Raw genomic sequence first — 19,993 nt, 5'->3', positions numbered from 1 at the left:
TATCAAGATAGTTAAAACTAGTTTCAGTTCACAACGGATTGAAGCCTCCAGAGACACAATGGCTGAGCTGTTTCCTGATGCTAAACGCTGGTCAACTCACAGAGGGGAGAAGAAAGATGAACTCTACATCAAAATGTGCTTGGCTGTGTTCAAGGAGAAAGGGGAGCTAGGACCAAGATTTGTGTCACATTATCTTGATGAACTACCTCCCATTTCATTCAAACATGTGGATGTCTCTGCGCTACTTGGAAGAATGCAGCAGATCAACAAGGACATGGAAGATCTGAAAACGCTACTTACTTCCCAAGCGACTGCATGTGAAACGCTGCTGGAGGTCTCAGGCTCCTTTGACCGGCGACTGGTGGCGGTGGAAAACACGGTTACTGTTGCTGGGGCAGGAGGCGGCTCTTCTGTGGCTGCTCACCTGGCGGTGGCTACTTCTCTTCAGCCTGCGAACGAAGGCTCCTCAAGCAGCGGGCCTGAACTGAGCCCCAACACGGCAATGGTGGAGGAGGAGGCAGGGCAGCGGGGGCCTTTCCCCTCTACCCGAAAATCTCCGATGAGAGGTAGGGGGGCGTCGTCGTCTGAACCCCCTGCTGTGCTCCCGTCTCTGGGGAGTGCAACTGCCCAAGGGAGGACGGAGTCCCATGGCTGGAGTACTGTGGTGAAGGGTGGGAAAAAGCGGTCTGCAGCCCCAGAGAGCTCTACTCACCGTGCTGCTAAACATCCACGGAAAAAAGTTGGCATTACTGGGACGGCGGAGATAAACAATGAGAAACTGTCCACTGTGAAAACAAAGTTAGTCAGCGTGTTTGCCACGAAATTTGCATTGGACCTGGATGCAGATACTCTCCGTGACTTCCTGCAAGGGAAAATGAACCGGGAGGTAAAATGCAGGAAAATCGAGACGCCACACAGCCGATTCAGCTCGTTCTGTATTACTGCTGCTGAATGGAATGAGTGGAAGGAGATGTACAACCCTCAGTTCTGGCCCGCCGGGTCAGTCGTCAGACAATACTTTGAGCCTCGCCGACCAAGAGGAGTAGCAGGCGGGGTGAAGATCCCTTCTCTGCAGAGAGAGGGGAGGATGCGCCCAGGAGCCGGAGCGCCGTCAGCCGCCGCGGATGTAGCGGTGGAGGTGACAAGTGACAGCGGGGAGACCAGCAGCCCTGACGGGGATACTACGGACGCATAATGCGGGTTGTATCCTACAATTCCCGTGGCCTACGACTAGGACATTCGGCTGCCGACAAAGCGAGGCGGCTGGTGGTGGATACACTGTTGGATGACTGTGATGTCTTGTGTATACAAGAGACTTGGATGGCCAAGCAAGACTTGGATAAACTTAACACCCTGCACCCAGACTTCCACGGTGCTGGTGAATCCACCACGGACCTGAGCACGGGAATTCACCGAGGTAGGATTGCTGGAGGAGTAGCGGTTTTATGGAACATTAAATATGACTCCATGGTTAAAATTTTACGTTTAAATGTTGACTGGGCCATTGGGCTTGAGTTTAATTGTAACGGTAAAATATTTGTTATTCTTAATATCTACACGCCTTATGAATCCTATGATCATCTTGATGAGTTTGTGAGCAGGCTTGCATTTATTCAATCCTTTATTGAGGATAATAATTCGTCATGCATCTATGTTCTGGGAGACTATAATGCTGACCTGACAGATAGAAAGTCTGTATTTGCTAAAAACATGCTGAGGTTCACAAATGATGGCAATTTAGTTATATCAAGCAAAAAGCTCTTGCCTGACACAAGTTTTACTTATGTAAGTGAAGCATGGAATACTACTTCTTGGTTAGATCACGTGAGAACATCGTACGCTCGACGGACTCTGTTTTTCTTGCGTCTTGACTTCTGCCCCACACCTGGCAGGCTGGCACAGTGGCACACTCCACACAGAGTGGATGTGTGCATGCTTATTGGCTCAACACTGTCATGCTATGACAGCACTGCCGCACCGCAAAGCAAAGGAACTGGTGGCCTCCACCCTCGAGGCTTCCTCAACCGAATCACAGCCGTTCTGCTATAATATCGTCCCTGTCAGGCAGAAACCATATCTTCAAGTTTCAAATTGGTATGTTTTTTTCATAAAGTAAAGCCCTGCTTTATCATACAAGACCTTCGCACAAAACTAGTGAAAATAGCAGATCTACAAGCACACAACTGGTAAAACAAACAAACCTAGCCCGGCCCTACCCTCCCCTGCCCCTTCTTTGCATATACTTACTGTTGGTATAGACTTTTTTTTTGTTCTTTTTTTACTGAATATATCTACTGCATAGTACTGTGTTCTATTTGTCTGTCATTCAATGTTATATGAGATACTTAAATGGTTTCCTGTGGAAATAAGCTTAGTCTTTTCTAGGATCTCCTTTTAGTAGACCTTGTACCAGTGAACTGTACCGTCATGAAACTGTACCTTTTCCTATGCAAACTTCTAATAAAGTCTCCAATCAATCAAAAAACAATGCCTCGCCGTGCCAGGCTTTGTGTGCCTTTAGATCGGCTATTCCACTACCGGTAGTTTAAACCGCTTTTAAAATGATAAATACAAAACGAACGGTTTTGGACGTACAAGGTTTCCACCCGACAACGACGACATACACAAATCACATCCCTGCATCCGTCCGTCGTCCGTGGAAACCCTGAAGCCACGTTCTTTTTTTTTTGTTGCTTTGCAATGTTTTCGTTGATGGAATGATTTGTTTGCCGGGGTCAGAACGAATGGCAAAATCATCAATAGAGTCATAAACTTGGGCTCGTGGCTTTTGCCTTATGCCTTATGAGCCAATCACAGGCGTGCCGGCGTGCATTACAGCACTCCCTCCAGTGTGGTATATTTCTGCTGAGGTATATGAGCTGCATGATGCAATCCATTATGGAATGCGTCCGCACAGGGGCGTCACAAGGGGGGGGGGGGGGGGGGGGGGGAGTGGGACTGAGTTACTAGGGCCCAACGTGGAGGGGCCTCTATTTATTTAGCTATTGAAAAATACCAGATATACAAGCTCACAGCGCGGCACCGAGTGCCACGCCGCGAGCTTGTAGATCTGCTATTTTTGATAAAATCGTGAAAATGTGTGCAAATCTTTGAATATATGTATTCCTTAAGCGAACATTTGTAAGTCAAATGTTGCTTCTAGGGGGGTCCCAGGAACTAAATATTTTGAGATGGGGGTCCGTGGCCAAATACACATATCATTTTGGAGGTCCTTCACATGAAACAGTTTGAGCACCGGCGCTGACTTAGAAACGTAGGTTTTTCAAAAACGTGCACTCATTTTCAAAAATAGCAGATCTACACGCTCGCAGCGCGGCACTTGGTGCCACGCTGTGAGCTAGTATATCTGCTATTTTTCAATAGTTAAAGCACCCAGGGCCCAGAATTCTTTTGCGACACCCCTGCATGCGTACACACACGCACGCACGCATGCACGCTGTGTGCGTGCGTGTGTTTGTGCTGAAAGTGCAGAGTGGGTGCCAGGCGGTCAGTAGATGTGAATATTAATGAATGCTGTGGTTTGTTTAGATAATAGCCTTATTGATCAGCGATCGATGCCATTACAGTAAGACCCTGGGATTAAATGGCACGTGTTCACGCTCTAACGGATGAACGAAACACAAACCCAGCTGAATGTGTGAAATGTGAATGCATAACATTAAAACTTTGTGTTCTTTCCTCATACTTTAAATATGTGGTCCAACCGACGTATACACAAATCTAAATGTCTAAACCAGGGGTCTTCAACAGGGGGTCCGGGATCCCTATGGGGTCTAGAGTTACTACAGGGGGTCCTCCAAGTCTTTGAGTGATAGTGATATATTAACCACTTGAAGCCTAGTGTCACTATTCTGAGAACTTTAGCCAAAAATAGCAGATCTGCAAGCTCACAACGCCTCGCAGAGCAAGAGCTTTCGTGTATAGGGGAAAAGGAGCAGACTAAGTACAGAGTGAAAGGTCAAGTTTATTAAGTATTGATGGTTCAAGAGGTTAAATATCTGAAAACTTGACATGAATCCAAAATACACAGATGATCGTGCTGTCAAACAAAACAATGAAAAAAGGTTGTGGGGGTCCCTGCTTCCTCTCTCTCTCAACTAAGGGGTCCTTGGCCTGAAAACGTTGAAGACCCCTGGTCTAAACATGTCATCGGAAAATACCGTAGATGTTGGACCCTAAAGGCCAGACTGCACCAATGCAACTCCTTGCAACAAAACACTTTTATGGCCATTGTGCACCAATGCAACACCTTGTAACTGCCATCAGGGATAATGATTGCAAGTAGTTGCAAGCAGCTGCACGTTGCAAGGAGATGCATTAATGAGATATATTTCTTGTAGAACCTTAACCGCATACAAACACTGCCTCTCCCTTTAACTATGCTATAAAACAGGGGTCTTCAACGTTTTCAGGCCAATTAAGGACCCCTTAGTTGAGAGAGATGAAGCAGGGACCCCCACTACCTTATCATAGAGTCCATTTAGTGTCATTGTTTGACAGCAATATCGTCAGTGTATTTTGGATTCATGTAAATTTGTGTTTTCAGATATTTAACCATTTGAACCACCAATACTTAATAAACTTGACCTTTCACCGTGTACTTAGTCTGCTCTTTTCCCACTCCACACCAAAGCTCTTTGCCAAAAATAGCCGCTGCGAGGCGTTGTGAGCTTGTAGATCTGCTACTTTTTGCTTACGTTCTCAGAATATGGACACTAGGGTTCAAGTGGTTAATATAAAAAAGAAGAAAAAAAAGTTTCTATCATTCAAAGATTTGGAGGACCCCCTGTAGTAACTCTGAGGACCCCCTAGGGGTCCCGGACCCCCTGTTGAAGACCCCTGCTATAAAAGCTATAACTGTGAATTCACACAGACACAGTGATCAGTAAATCATTGTCTCCACCAGCCGAAGGCTGAGGGAGAGTATGCTTTCCCCTCCGTCCGTCCGTCCGTGCGTCCGTGCGTGCGTCCGTCCGTCCGTCCGTTTGTCCGTTACCAGCTAATCTCCGGCGCCGTTGGCCCGGTCGCTGCCAAACTGTGCACACACACTCCCTCGACACCAATTCAGAACCTCTGCCCCAAAAATTTCACATGGGCCTGTTCTAGCGCCACCAGGAGGCCGACTTTTGCAAAACTAACTTTTGCCAGTACTCCTACAGATTTTGTCCAAAAATCACGTAAATCAGTAGACAGTATCTCTACAGTCATGTGATCGACATGGATGTGTCAGATTTTCCATATTCCATCCTGATTGGCTAAAACTGGCTTTCAAAGTTTGCAGGATTGGTCAGTTTTGATTAAAATGCCTGAAATCCTGAACGCAGTGTGCGATTTTGGTGAAATTGTGCATGCACATTCCCAATAGGCAGAGGAATAAATGCCACTTAAGAAAAATCAAATCAGCCTCATGGTGGCGCTATAACAGGCCGATTCATGTTTTCACCTATAACTCCACCGATTAGTGTCAAACTTTGTATGCGCACTCCTTAGAGGCCAAGGTAAAACCCTTTCCCTGCATTTTTTACATCAGCCTTTTATAGCGCCATCAGGAGGCCGACTTATGTAAAACACATTACATGCCTGACCTGGTGGAGACCTGTGCTCGGAAGAGCACTGCTTCTAGTTTGAATGTGTATCCTTCCACGTGCATTAAAGCTATACTGTGTAAGTTGCTCAACTTGTGGTCAGTAGCTCTATAGCAAACCTCGGTCGCGTCCGCGTCTTTCGGCCGTTTTTCGGTTCTCACACCCCCGCGTCTGCCTCCACCTCGCCGAGATCTATCTTTTGAGGGGTCCCTGGTTCCTGTGCGTTCAGCCATTCCGGAGATACACTCCTTCACCCATGCCTCCCTGTGCAACCGAGTATACAGACACACGGGAGACTACAAATATGGCCGCCCTAGCGACCCCACTCCAAGATGCGCTGTGATTGGCCGGCAGTGTATAACCCTCACTGTGATTGGCCGGTAGTATGATGACGTCATTTTGCCGCGAAATTCTCCCCCCCTCACGGCTCATAGAAAACATATAAAGAGAAGGCTTTTGAAGCTGACAATAACGGAGTGGGGGTTCTAAAACTTTAGCGATTTAACAGTTAGGACCATTTTAAGATTTGTTTTATAAAAATAGTTACATGGTATAACTTTAACAATACGCATTTTATGTGCTGGTGTATGACACATGCTGCTCGCACATGCAGCACGCACACACGCACGCCTGGAAACCAGACGAATCTGCCACATTGCAAAAAAGAAAATGGTCTGGCACCACTCAGTTGTGATTGGATTTCACTCCCCCCGAAGTTAAGAGGGATCAATCATGGCCCAGTATGCAAATATCACCAGAGGCGGAGGTTTAATCCGCCCAATGGAAATACAGGTTCCATATAGAGATTCCAGACTAATATTCTACGCAGTGATATTAGTCTGGCCATGCCTGGCTAGCACGCACACACGTACGTACGTACGCACGCACGCACACACACACACACACACACACACACACACACACACACACACACACACACACACACACACACACACACACACACACACACACACACACACACACACACACACACTCACACACACACACACACACACACACACACACACACACACACACCGAGTAATAAACGCTGAATATTTAATGAAGGAAAAATACAAAAGCCCAGAGACAAAAAATGTCTCTTTCCCTACATCTGTGTGTCTCTCTCTCTTCCTCTCCGCCAATTGTCACCTCATCAAATATTCAGCAACTGTGCGTCCTATTGTCACACAGAGAGTGTGTGTGCGTGCGTGTGTGTGCGCGTGCGTGTGCATGTGTGTGTGTGAGAGCGGCAGAGAGAGGAATAGAATGAAAAATAGAGAGAATAAGGAAGAGAGAAAGAAATAGAAAGAAGGAGAGGGATGTCTCCAGGCTGGTGTTGCATCACTGTTCCTGCACAATGAAAGAAGGAATGAATCATGAGACGGAGAGAGAGAGAGAGAGACAGAGAGAGAGAGAGAGAGAGAGAGAGAGAGACGGGGTGTTACAGAAGAAACAAATGTAGTCTCTCTGTATCTCTCTCTCATCCCTCTCTCTCTCTCCGTCTCTCCCTGTCTTTCTCCATCTCTCTCTGCTTCCATCTCTCTCTGCTTCCATCTCTCTTTCTCTCTCTCTCTCTCTCTCTCTGTCTCTCCACATTCTGGCTTTGATCTCTAGCTCCTCTTATGCCTCTCTTTGAGTACTCCACTCCTCTCACAACATGGTAAATGGCGCAGTTAATATACAGCAGTGCCTTTATCCAAAGTGGTTTGCATTGCAGCACTTTCACACCCCATGCTCACACGCACGCACGCAAGCACGCACGCACGCGCACACACGCACACACACACCTGCTCAGTGGGAGCTAGTTATAGGTGTTGGGTGTCTTGCTCAAGGACTCTTGGGCCGTAACTCCCTGATTGAACTGAGACGCAGCAGTTCCTTCCAACAAGCAGCAGTTCCACGAAGCAGCCACTCTACCTCTTCAGCAACTAAAATGCCCCTCTTATCTCGTCTTCACCTCTCTCTCTCTCTCTCTCTCTCTCTCTCTCTCTCTCTCTCTCTCTCTCTCTCTCTCTCTCTTGTCCTTCTCGTCTTCTCTCTCGCAGGTTATTTGAGACCCTCCAGTCTCTGTTCTGGTCCGTGTTTGGCCTGCTCAACCTGTACGTGACCAACGTCAAGGCTCGCCACGAGTTCACCGAGTTCGTGGGAGCGACCATGTTTGGGACGTACAACGTCATCTCCCTGGTGGTCCTGCTCAACATGCTCATAGCCATGATGAACAACTCCTACCAGCTGATAGCTGTGAGTAGCTGTGCTGTGCTGTGCTGTATTGTAAAAATCTTTTCTGAAAAACATTTGCTTCAATGATCAATAGTTAAAGCATAAAATAATGGTTAAAGTGTTGAAAATCTAATGTAACAATGTCTCAGGGCACCCCATTTTCTTTCTTTTAAATCCGAGGCACCCCTACATTATAATTTCCATCCCAGCACCTTATATTTATAGCATATCGTCGTTGTCGGGTGGAAACCTTGTATGTCCAAAACCGTTCGTTGTGTTTATCATCTATAAAATGTACTAAACTAGTGAAAACAGCAGATCTACAGCGAGGCGTTGTGAGCTTGTAGATCGGCTGTTTTCACTAGTTTTGTGCGACAGTCTTGTATGATGAAGCAGGGCTTTGCTTTACCAAAAGACGTACACATTTGAAACTTGGAGATACGAGGTTTCTGCCCGACAGTGACGATATCTTAGTGATTATGTTGCGAGGAAAACGTTGAGATAATAGCCATTTTGGTTAGAACTGAGCAACTGACTGAAAATAACTTTGTACTTCAAGTTTAAAACGATACTAAATATTTTTTCAAGTGTCCAAATAAATTTCAAATACTATCAAATGATCTCGCGGCACCCCAGGACTGCCGTCGCGGCACCCCAGGGTGCCCCGTCACCCCACTTTGAAAACCCCTGCTGTACTGTACTGGACACTCACCCACCATCCTCCCCTCTGCAGGACCACGCAGACATCGAGTGGAAGTTTGCGAGGACCAAGCTGTGGATGAGCTACTTTGACGAGGGCGGCACGCTGCCGCCGCCCTTCAACATCATCCCCAGCCCCAAGTCCGTGTGGTACCTGGTCACCTGGATCCACCACAAGCTGTGCCGCAGGGGCCCGGGGCCCGACGAGGACCCGCACAAGTGTGCCAACCTCAGAGAGTTCACGGTGAGGGAGGGGACATCCACACACACACACACACACACACACACACACACACACACACACACACCAGTGTTCATTTTGATAGCAAATATGTATTTTAGTCATTAGTCTTTTGAATTAAATTCCATTTAGTTTCAGTCATATTTTAGTCATCTAAATTTAGTTTTAGAGTGCATTCGCACATGCATGGTTAAAATGAATCCCGAAGTGTATTGTCGGAAAGTGTGCATCGTTTGGGCATGTGTAATTGTGGGCTCATTATTTAATAGTGAGTTCTGCCGCAGACAGTTCAAAGGCGAAAACACTAAGGTTTCGTCATTATTTCCGCCGCATATCGTGTTCCGTTAGCCAATGAGGCGTAATTGGTGGGGAAAAATTGGGAATGGTGTTAGCTGGAGTATTGGTTGAGCTTCACATGACAGTTAGCCCACTGCAGAGTATAGTCACGAGCGAGCCCACACTGTTTCGGAGGAACAGTTTTCTAGTTTATTTAGTTGTTGTCAGTAAAAAAATATATATAGTTGATCGACATTATTCTTCATAGTTTTAGTCAACAAAATACTGGCACACACGCGCACAGTCGCGTGTGTGCAGAGACGTCCGACACGCTTCAGTGAGTTGAAGGTAGAAGGGCTTGTCAGTGCTCAACAGGGACAACTTCAGTGCAGAGAGAATGATACCTGGACACCTCAGGAGAGAGACTACCCCACTAAACATACTGGAGCACTCCAACGGTCTGCACATCCTACTAATAAATGACCCAATGTCTGTCTGATGTAGGGCATTCACCAAATATTCGAATATTCGAATATCAAAGTCACTATTCGACGTTGTTCACCGAAGTCGAATATTTCCTTTTTTTTTGTATTGTTTTCTCTTTAAAAAATATATAGCCTAGTTTATAAAGCTTGGCTAGATAGGAAGTCATAAGAATGAGTTGTCAAATGCCCCTGGTGGATGAATTTGTTAATGCTCTATACCAGGGGTTCTCAAACCTTTTTAGGCCGTGACCCCCTAAATAAACATATTGGAACTGGGGACCCCCACCCTGACAAGCACTTGGAATTGTAGGTATTACATTTAATGTGACTCGGTTCTGCAGATAAATATTGTGACATGCTCACAGCCAATGTTTGCCTCTTGCTTACTTAATATTTGACAGTTTGGCCAGTCCTGTCAAATATTCGAATGCTTTGAGGTCGAAAAATTTGAATACTAAAAATCACTATTCGTGAATGCCCAAGTCTGATGTCTGTCTGATATACACGCATGATGACATCACTGATACTAAACAGTGCCCAAACGTGGAGATAACTGACATCATTGATTCCGCCGCCTCTACTGCGTGTTCGTTTCCGCCATGCTAACAGTCGCATGCTGAAACTGTGTCCAGATTTGGAGATTTCTGACATCACTGATACGTCTGGGTTCTCCAACATTACTTCTGAGTCTTCTACATTCAATCCCTCATATGCTGTGCACACCCCATAACCCAAACTCGGGACATAATTCGGAGCAGATATCTTTGAACGAGCAAGGCCTAGTATTTATTATTTTGCAGGGGTGACTCTGCGGAAGACTTTAGGTTGATACTTGGGTTGAAAGTATTAACTACTGTACATGTTAAAATGAACAGTTATCAGGTTGTTACAGTAAGGCCTGTACAGAGACTCTGCTCAACCGGTGCAGAATGCACTGTCATTTGCAACACACACCCATGTGCACACACATCAGATTGGTACAGTGTGAACCTACATGTATGTAGGCTGATAGCTTACATAACACAGCTGGCTTCAACTGAAGTGAACGTGTGCGCGTGCGCGTGTGCGTGTGTGTGCCGTGTGCGTGTGCGCGCGCGCGTGTGTGTGTGTGTGTGTGTGTGTGTGTGTGTGTGTGTGACAGAATAAGAGAAAAGCACTCCAGGAGAATAGGGAGAGAGAAACGCAATCAAAGGACAATGGAAATAAGCTCTTGAGCTTTTTTTTTAATTGTCTTTTATCTTTTTAACAGTATGTGGACAAATTTGTGTTAACTGTTAACTATTTAAGAACCGAGGCCGACAAATGCCTTCGAAATCAGTACTTCTCACCATTTCACGATTTTTATCTTAAATGGCACAGATGCTTTCCCAGTGTTATGTATTTGTTTGTCAATAACAACTTCAATCAATCAAAATGAAGAGAGAGCGAGAGATGCTGATGTTGTTTTGAGAATATATCGTCGTTGTCGAGTGGAAACCTCGTATCTCCATGTTTCAAATTTGTACGTTCTTTCGCAAAGCAAAGCCCTGCTTCATCATACAAGGCCGTTGCACAAAAGTAGTGAAAACAGCAGATCTACAAGCACACAACGCCTCGCGGTGCGAGGCGTTGTGTGCTTGTAGATCGGCTGTTTGAGGTGATCAAAAGGAATAGGCTGAAGCTAAAAAGCTTATGAATACCTATCCTACGTATTCATGATTTAACCTGTTTGGTGCCAATCCCGAGTTTCCCGAGTTTGTATAGATACCTTACCTGTGCCAACCCTGAGTTTTGCCGAGTTTGGGCTGTTTTTGAAGACTTTTTTTTTTTTTTTTTTCAAAAATGTTTTTGGACCTCCAAAAATGTACTAGGCATGATCACGATCGCAAAATTGCATGTTTAAAACAAACCCCATCTTTCAAACATGGCAGCCATGTTTGTTTACATAACATAATGGCTGATATCTCATCAATGCCTGAACGGATTTCCATGCGGATTCTTTTGTTTGAAAGCTGTGAACAGCGTGCACACACGTGGTGCATGATCTAGGCATGGGAGTGCATGATCCGTGCACTATGAATTACATGGAAGTCTATGGAGACCATGGCATCTTGGACCTTCAAAGAGATTTAACTGATAGCAACACATTTAAGATACACTCATATCTTATAAAGGTGTTCAAATTTACCATATAAAAAGAATGTAAACAAAAATAAACTGTAATTTCAAGTCCAAAATACATCAGCATAATAACAAATCAAAGAGTGCCTGTCCTACATGCATAGCATCACAATCATTTCAACCCTTTTGTCCATATTGTATACGCTGGCTATTCAAAATAGCCTAAAATCTTCTCCTCTGGGGGTCCCTGGCACAAAACATATTCAGATGGGGGTCCGTGGCCAAACACATTTCCTCCTTGAGGTCCTTGACATGAAAAAGTTTGAGAACTAGTGAGGTAGACCAGTGTTTCTCAACCACTGTGCCTGGGGACCTTTGGTGTGCCCTTGAGAAGGGTCAAGTGTGCCCCTTGAAACCAGTATTGTATTTATCATTTTAAAAATGATTTAAACTAGTGAAAACAGACAATCTACAAGCACACAACGCCTCGCGGTGTGCGAGGCATTGTGTGCTTGTAGATCTGCTGTTTTCACTACTGTTGTGCGACAGCCTTGTTGCGACCGTAAGGTCGCAGTTTAGTATGAAAACCTCCACCGGCCGTCCGTCCGTCCGTCCGTCCGTCCGTCACACACGTCACACCTTTGCCCTGCTCAATGTATACGTGTAACGCCTGATACTGAGGTGATGTGTCACTGTGACATCACAGATACTGAGGTGATGTGTCACTGTGACATCACAGGTGAGATCGCAGTGATGTCAGATACTCAGAGCAGGGATCTCCATATTTAGGCATAAAGAGGTGACATCACAGTGATGTCAGATACTCAGAGCAGGTATCTCCATATATGGGCATAAAATGGATTCTGTTAGGGATCTCCATACTGTATATGGGCATAAAAGGGATTAGTGATGTCAGATACTCAGAGCAGGGATCTCCATATATGGGCATAAAAGGGATTAGTGATGTCAGATACTCAGAGCAGGGATCTCCATATATGGGCATAAAAGGGATTCAGATGGAGATTCAACTTCAATGAGTAACAATGGCAAACTGTCAACTGCCCGTATGTCTTGATAATTGGTAAAACAAACTTTTGGCCTATTTGTGGCTTATCATCACATCCAACCATCTTAAGATACTCAGCTAGTGGGGAATGCTCTCTTCCCTGGTGAGAATTGCCCCTTTATATAGGGCTTGTTTGTGTATTGTATGACATCACGCCACATCATCAGCTGTGGACTCTGTGATGTCATCATATGATACTAAATCCATGCCCAGGTATGGGCTGGTGAGGTCAGACTTTGTGTGATGGGTAGGTTATCTCCATATATGGAGATTCAACATTCCAGGTGTAACTATGGCTGCCCGTATGACGTGAGAGGTGGAGGCTGTGATATTTGTGGAGATAAGCGACCAACGGTCGCTTATCTCCCGATTAGGGAGTCTTACTGGTATGATAAAGCAGGGCTTTACTTTGCGAAGAAACGTACAAATTTGAAACTTGGAGATACAAGGTTTCTTCCCGACAGTGACGATATTTACACCTCCGTATTATGTTGTTAGTATGTATGTTAGTGTGCCCATGGATTCTTGGGACATGAAAAGTGTGCCCATGCAGAAAAAAGGTTGAGAAACACTGAGGTAGACACAAGAAGAGTGTGTTTTTAATGGCTATGCACACCAAGTACTTTCTGTTTCTTAGCATAGTTTATATTGCGAGCAGCACATAACGAGGCACAAAGCGCCTGTTCTGGGTTTCACATTCAACAGCTGGTGTTTTTATCTGGTTTTGCCGATAGTTCAAATAAAACTTTGATGAGAGTTTTAGAAGAGCGCTTTGTTTTTTTTAGCCAGAAACACTTTGGTGGACTGGACACACGTTCTTAATGTCATTTCAAGTTTGTATTTCTTACATGATGTCATTTCCTTCTTCCAGGAGCGACATGCAGACAGCCTGATACAAAACCAACACTACCAGGTCAGTACCGTGTTTGTCTGTGGGTGTGCGTGTGTCTGTGGGTGTGCGTGTGTCGTGTGTGTTCCTGGCATATGCCGTAGGCCACATTTGAGGACAGATGTTTGACATGATGTCTGTGGTGTCTGTCAGCATGTCAAATCGGGGACGGAATTGGAGCTAACGATAATCATAGGGTTCAGTCAAGAAACATTAATTTAAGCATCTATTGCAGCAATGAAATAAAATAGTTATATTTTGGTGTTGATGGCTCTGCTCATTTATAGGGATGGAGCCCTAAACAAGAATAGCTCAATAACCCGATAATAGATTTATTGAGTACCCGGTATCAATAAGCTTTGGGCTTATCAAGCTTGTTATCGAGCATAGCGGCCCATGATGTCATGTTTAAACAATCAAGAAGAGGCGTTCAATAAATTATTACAATACTATCCATAATATAAAGCCATTTAACACTTATTGGACACTAATGAATGATTGTTTTAATGATATTAATGATATTTGTTACTTCATAGATGGTGGTCAGCCACAAACACACAGTCGCAACAACTGCCTGAAAAAAAAGATACAAGTTATGTTCTGAATTTGTCGTCACATATCTTTCCACAAAATATTAGAAAACGCTCAATAGTGGGCTCGATAAAAGCCCGGCTCAATAAGCAGGATCGATAAGGTGCTCATTATCAATAAAAGTTAACAAGCTCCATCCCTACTCATTTAAGACTTTAGCCAAGCGGTAAACTAAGCTCTAATCAGGGTCGTCATTGAAAATCCGGATCTCCATTTGTTTTCTGTAAAAGAGGAAACACCTTTTTCTCCGCTTCCTGACTTTCGCTCTGTGTTTGTCAAAACAGTAACTAGCGAACACATGGCCGAAAGGACTCGCTTTTTTCCCACGGAAGCACAGAGAATGTATCTGTGTCCGTGATCGATCGAAAAATATGAGAATATTCTGTGACTACTTGGAAAAGGTAAGGAAAAAAAATAAAATAGCTGTCAGTGAGGGCTAATTGTGCTTAACTATTCTTGGCAGTGAATGAGTTCAATTAGAACGTCCCGAGATCCACAATGTTGTAGCCGCGCCGAGAAGCAAGTGATCAGATCAAGTGAGATTGGGATGTGTGGAAAAGCGTGGCTGATTAGAAACATGTGTTCAATCAGCAGACTCACGGCTGATTACAGCTCAGCCGTGTGACTCCCGTGTCCCGCGCGGTCCCAGCGATGTGCTTCATTTTAGGGGGAGGTGGGGGGAGGGGCAGACGCGCCGGGGTTAATTAAACCCATTTAGAACGGGTACACATTATTGTGTATCATTATTTTATGCTTTAACTATTGAAAAATAGCAGATATACAAGCTCGCAGCGCGGCACCGAGTGCCGCGCTGCGAGCTTGTAGATCTGCTATTTTTGAAGAATTGTGAAAATCAGAATTTTGACCCGATTCTATAAGTGTCTTTTGAATCCTATGTTTCTATGTCAGCAATCTGGCCAGCCATCCTCAAAGAAAAGGTCCTTTTCACTTAACTGGAGCTCAGTTGGTCTGTTCTTGAGAGACTACTATGTCAGTGGTTCTCAAACCTTTTCATGTGAAGGAAAAATTATAATATTATAAAACATACGTAAACCACTTTAGTAAACCACATTTTGTACTTTAACTTTTGGCACTTTATTTGGCCGCGGACCCGCATCTCAAAATATTTAGTTCCAGGGACCCCCCAGAAGCAAAATTTGAGTTACAAACGTTCGCTTTGAAAATACATATATTCAAAGATTTGCACACATTTTCACGACTTTTTCAAAAATTGCAGATCTACAAGCTCGCAGCGCGGCACTCGGTATATCTGCTATTTTTCACTGGTTAAAGCATTCAATAATTCTATGCCTAAATGGGTTAATTGAACGCATGGCAGTCAAAGCAAACGTCCCCAAGATCTGCGTGTGCTTGTGTGTGTGTGTGTGTGTGTATGCGTGCGCGCGTGCCAGCCTGTGTCTGCGTGTTGAGTGCGTGCGCTGCATGCGTATTCGGACATGGATGAGCAAGCAGGTGCGTGTGGTAACCATGGCGACTGTCTCCAACAGGAAGTGATCCGCAGCCTGGTGAAGCGATACGTGGCGGCCATGATACGCAGCGCCAAGACGGACGAAGGACTCACAGAGGAGAACTTCAAGGTGCGTGTGTGTGTGTGTGTGTGTGTGTGTGTGTGTGTGTGTGTGTGTGTGTGTGTGTGTGTGTGTGTGTGTGTGTGTGTGTGTGTGTGTGTGTGTGTGTGTGTGTGCGCGTGCGTGCGTGCGTGCGCGCGCGTGCGTGCGTGCGTGCGTGTGTACACACTACACACGCTAGGGCTGCCAAATGATGGTTCCATATTTGAACAGTAATTGAATTATAAAAAGTGCACCATCTCTTCATAGCAGCTGTCTTCCTCTCAGCTGGAGTTGTGCAGCTCTGTTGAATACAGAAGCGTGTGTGTGTGTGTGTGCGTGCTTGCGTGCGTGTGTGTGTGTGTGCGGTGTGCACGTATCTATGTGTACTTCGAGCATCTTTGAACAGTGGAAGAGCTCAGTCCGAGTGGGAGAGAGAGAGAGAGAGAGAGAGAGAGAGAGAGAGAGACAGAATAATTAAAGACGAAAGAGAAAGATAAAAAGGTCAGGGAAGAGAGAGTGGATGATGTAATCTCTGTCCTCTCTCTCTCTCTCTCTCTCTCTCTCTCTCTCTCTCTCTCTCTCTCTCTCTCTCTCTCTCTCTCTCTCTCTCACTTTGCATAATCTATTGCTTTCCTCTAGTGCAGAGGTTTTCAACATTTTTCGGGGCAAGGACCCCTTAGCTGAGAGAGAGAGATGAAGCAGGGGCCCCCGATATTGTATAGAATTATGTCTCAGATATAACTTTTTAATAGATGTCATAGTTGGCTTCATAAATCATACCTCTTTGCAGAAAATAGCAGATCTGCAAGCTTACAACGCCTTGCACGCTGCGAGGCGTTGTGAGCTTTAAATCTGCCATTTTAGGCTAAAGTTCTCCTCAGAATAGGGATGCTAGGATTCAAATATCCTATCACACAAAGATTTGGCGACCCCTCTGTAGTGACTCTGAGGACCCCCTAGGGATCCCGGACCCCCTGTTGAAGACCCCATGCTCTGGTGTGTTTGTGTGTGTGTGCGTGCGTGCGTGCGTACGTGCGTGCATGCATGCGTGCGTGCGTGTGTGTGAACAGAGTGCATAACCTCCTCTTATCTCCTCTTGTGAAAATAGCAGATCTACATGCTCACAACGCCTCGCAACGTGAGGCGTTGTGAGCATGTAGATCTGCTATTTTCACAATAGTACAAACTGTCATCTCTGTGTTGGTTTTTAAGCGGTCAACTGGTTTCTCTGTCATTCTGCTCCCTGTGTGCTCTTCAATAAGTCACTGTTCAGCTGCTGTGAAATCACTCTGACCTGCAGGGTTGGAAAGTACATGTACTTAAGTTTTGTGGTATTTGTACTTTACCTGAGTATTTCCAATTTCCATTACTTTTACTTCTACTCCACTACATCTCAGATCCAAATATTGTACTTTTACTCCACTACCTTTATTTGAAAACTTTAGTTACTAGTTACTTTGCAAATATAAATTATAATATTATAAAACATACGTAAACCACTTTAGTAAACCACATTTTGTACTTTAACTTCTGGTACTTTAAGTACATTTCGGTGCCAACACATACTTTTACTCGAATACATTTTGAATTCCGGACTTTTACTTGTAACAGAGTATTTCTATGTTGCAGGATTGATATATATATATATATATATATATTTTTTTTTTAAAGATTTGTTTTTGGGCTTTTTATGCCTTTATTTGATAGGATAGTAGACTGACAGGAAATGGGGAGAGAGACGGGGAATGACATGTGGCAAAGGTCGTCCGGATCGGTAATCGAACCGGCGACGCCAGCAGGCATCATAGCCTGGTATGTGGTATGCGCCTTGACCACTAGGCCAGTGGGTGCCCCGCAGTATTGACATTTTAATTAAGTAAAATATCTGAGTACAAACACACTGCTTTTATTACCTTAATACATGTTTCAAGTTCAACATTAGATATGATATTGACAGTGTGTGTGCTTTTTGGAAGCAATGAATATACTAATAGGGGGAACATCAAAATTCTCCAACAAACCTGAAAAGCTAATTTCCCCACCATAAAGATTAACTAACTGCACTCTGGCGAGGTGCCAACTTGCAGCTTGTGAACTACTTGTGTGCTGGTCCCTGATTGGGCTACGGCTTAAACAAAGAAAGACACAGACAGGCATACGCAGTCGAACGCAGTACTTGCACGCTCTGCTGGCGCAAGTACTGACCAGAAGGGGAATATGAAAAGCAGAAGCATCCCTCCAGCAAATCCAATCCTCTCTCTCTCTCTCTCTCTCTCTCTCTCTCTCTCTCTCTCTCTCTCTCTCTCTCTCCCTCCAGGAGCTGAAACAGGACATCTCCAGCTTCCGCTACGAGGTCCTGGACCTCCTGGGCAACCGCCGCCTGCCGCGGCGCAACTACTCCTCCACCAGCGAGCCGTTCCGGGACGAGGGCGGGGCGGCGGCTTCGGAGGACGACCGCGACGAGGACGACGGCGACGAACAGTCGCCGGGCGGCGGCGGCGGCTGCGGAGGAGGGGGAGGCAGCAGGGCCAGGCGCATCCGTGCCAAGTCGTCGTCGAGGGGCGTGACCTTCGTGACTCCGCCCCTGGAGGAGGACGAGGTGGAGGACGAGAGCACGTACAGCGTGACGGCCCTGGTGCGCTGTGCCCGCCCGGGGGTGGCGGGGGGAGGAGGGGGAGGAGAGAGGGAGAGGGCGGGCAGAGGCTGCTGGGCCTCGGAGGAAGAGGAGGCCGAGGAGGAGGAGGAAGGCAAACCAAAGAGCAACGGGCTGAAGACGGCCGTCCTCCCGCCTCCCCCGCCTCCCAGCGCCTCCTCCTCCTGCGCCTCCTCGGCCCCCACCGCCACCTCCCTCCTCCCCTCCTCCTCCTCCTCCTCCTCGCTGTCCTCCACGCTGGCGCGCCTCCAGAGGAGGCTGATCCCTTCCTCCTCCTCCTCTTCCTCCAAGTCCTCACACTCTTTCTCCCGCCGCTTCTCCTCCTACCTGTTCGCCACGTCTTCGTCGGCGGCCGCGGCGGCGTCCTTGTCCCACTCCCCCTCCTCCTCCTCCTCCTCGCAGCCCAAGCACCGCCGCAAGGCTCTGCCCCTCCCCCACATGCCGCGCCTCCTCCTGCCACACCCCCCGCCCCCGCACCCCTCCTCCTCTTCGTACACCATCTCCGACGGCCGGCTCCGGCCGCCGCCGCCCCCGCCGGGGAGCCGCCATTTCGCCGGCCACCTCGGCCACCACGGCGTCCCCCCCCTGGCGACGCAGAGTGACACGCGGCTCAACGAGGTGGGCGTGGCCGACCCCGCCTCCTCCCCCCTCCTCCTGGCCGCCGGCGCCCAGCCGCTGTCGGTCGTCGGCGGGAGCAACGGCGCCAACGGGAGGGACTCGTCCTCGTCCTCCTCGCTCCTCCTGCCCATGCCGCCCCCCTGCCCCTGCCAGTCGCTGCACTGCCGCTCCAACATGTCGGAGTCGAGCGCGCGCCTCCTGGACTCGTCCAGCGAGGACGTGTTCGAGGGCGTGGGCGGCGTGCGCATGATGGCGGGCGGGGGCTGGGCGGGGCCGTGCGGCGACGCCGAGACGGCGGCGGAGGAGTCGGTCACCACGCAGCTATAGGAGGAGGGGTCGGGGGAGCCTAAGGAAGAACCAGGGGAAATCGCGGTTCCGTCGCATTTGGAGTCGGGTTGTTTTTTCCCCCCCGGAAACCGGGGTTTTATCTGCATTGTCGGAGCTGGTTTCCTGGACTTGGACTTCACGTCTGCTGTACGATTACAATACCGGTGGTTCTTAGACTTTTTTAATTTTATTTCGAGGATCACTATGACTCTGAGAGTGTAAAAATGGAACAAGGGTCCATTTGGTTGCATTTGTTCACTCTCAGAGCTGCAGACCTGTAAGGGTCCATTTGGAACTCCCCTATAGGAATCGTTAAAGGGAATCGTTAAGGAACCGGAACGTTAAGGGGAAATCCTTAAGGAACCGGAAGCGTTCAAAATCCCAAAGGATCCCAACTCTATACAGGAGGAGCTGAACCATCTGTATGTATTCTCTGATCCAGTTTCTCCTGTGTGAGAGAGAGAGAGAGAGAGAGAGAGAGATTCAGGGATGCAGTGGATAATAGAGGCGTCTGCAAGAAGAGATGGGGAGAGAAAGAGAGTAAAAACTTGACTGCCGGAAAATACATCTCTCTCTCTCTCCCTCCCCTCCCCAGAAGTGGTGTTGGAACGGATGCTGGAATCCGGTCATCTTGGAATCTTTGTGGAT

The 19,993-nt window shown here is 46.7% G+C and overlaps 1 protein-coding gene across 1 annotated transcript in view; it reads left to right on the top strand.

The window, feature by feature from the left end:
- trpc5a (transient receptor potential cation channel, subfamily C, member 5a) overlaps positions 1-19,345 on the top strand; it is a gene marked incomplete at both ends in the record, with an annotated part of 89,464 nt that extends 70,119 nt beyond the window's left edge. The window contains 5 exons of the mRNA XM_080741579.1: positions 7,655-7,850; positions 8,563-8,772; positions 13,568-13,609; positions 15,685-15,774; positions 18,065-19,345. Coding sequence (XP_080597705.1) covers positions 7,655-7,850; positions 8,563-8,772; positions 13,568-13,609; positions 15,685-15,774; positions 18,065-19,345 — 1,819 coding nt within the window. The remainder of the gene's footprint in view (positions 1-7,654; positions 7,851-8,562; positions 8,773-13,567; positions 13,610-15,684; positions 15,775-18,064) is intronic.
- Positions 19,346-19,993: the final 648 nt, after the last annotated feature.

The sequence above is a fragment of the Nannobrachium achirus genome (genome assembly GCF_963921795.1).
Source record: "Nannobrachium achirus genome assembly, chromosome: 14".
Lineage (NCBI taxonomy): Eukaryota > Metazoa > Chordata > Actinopteri > Myctophiformes > Myctophidae > Nannobrachium > Nannobrachium achirus.
This window is presented reverse-complemented; position numbering and strand designations above follow the sequence as displayed.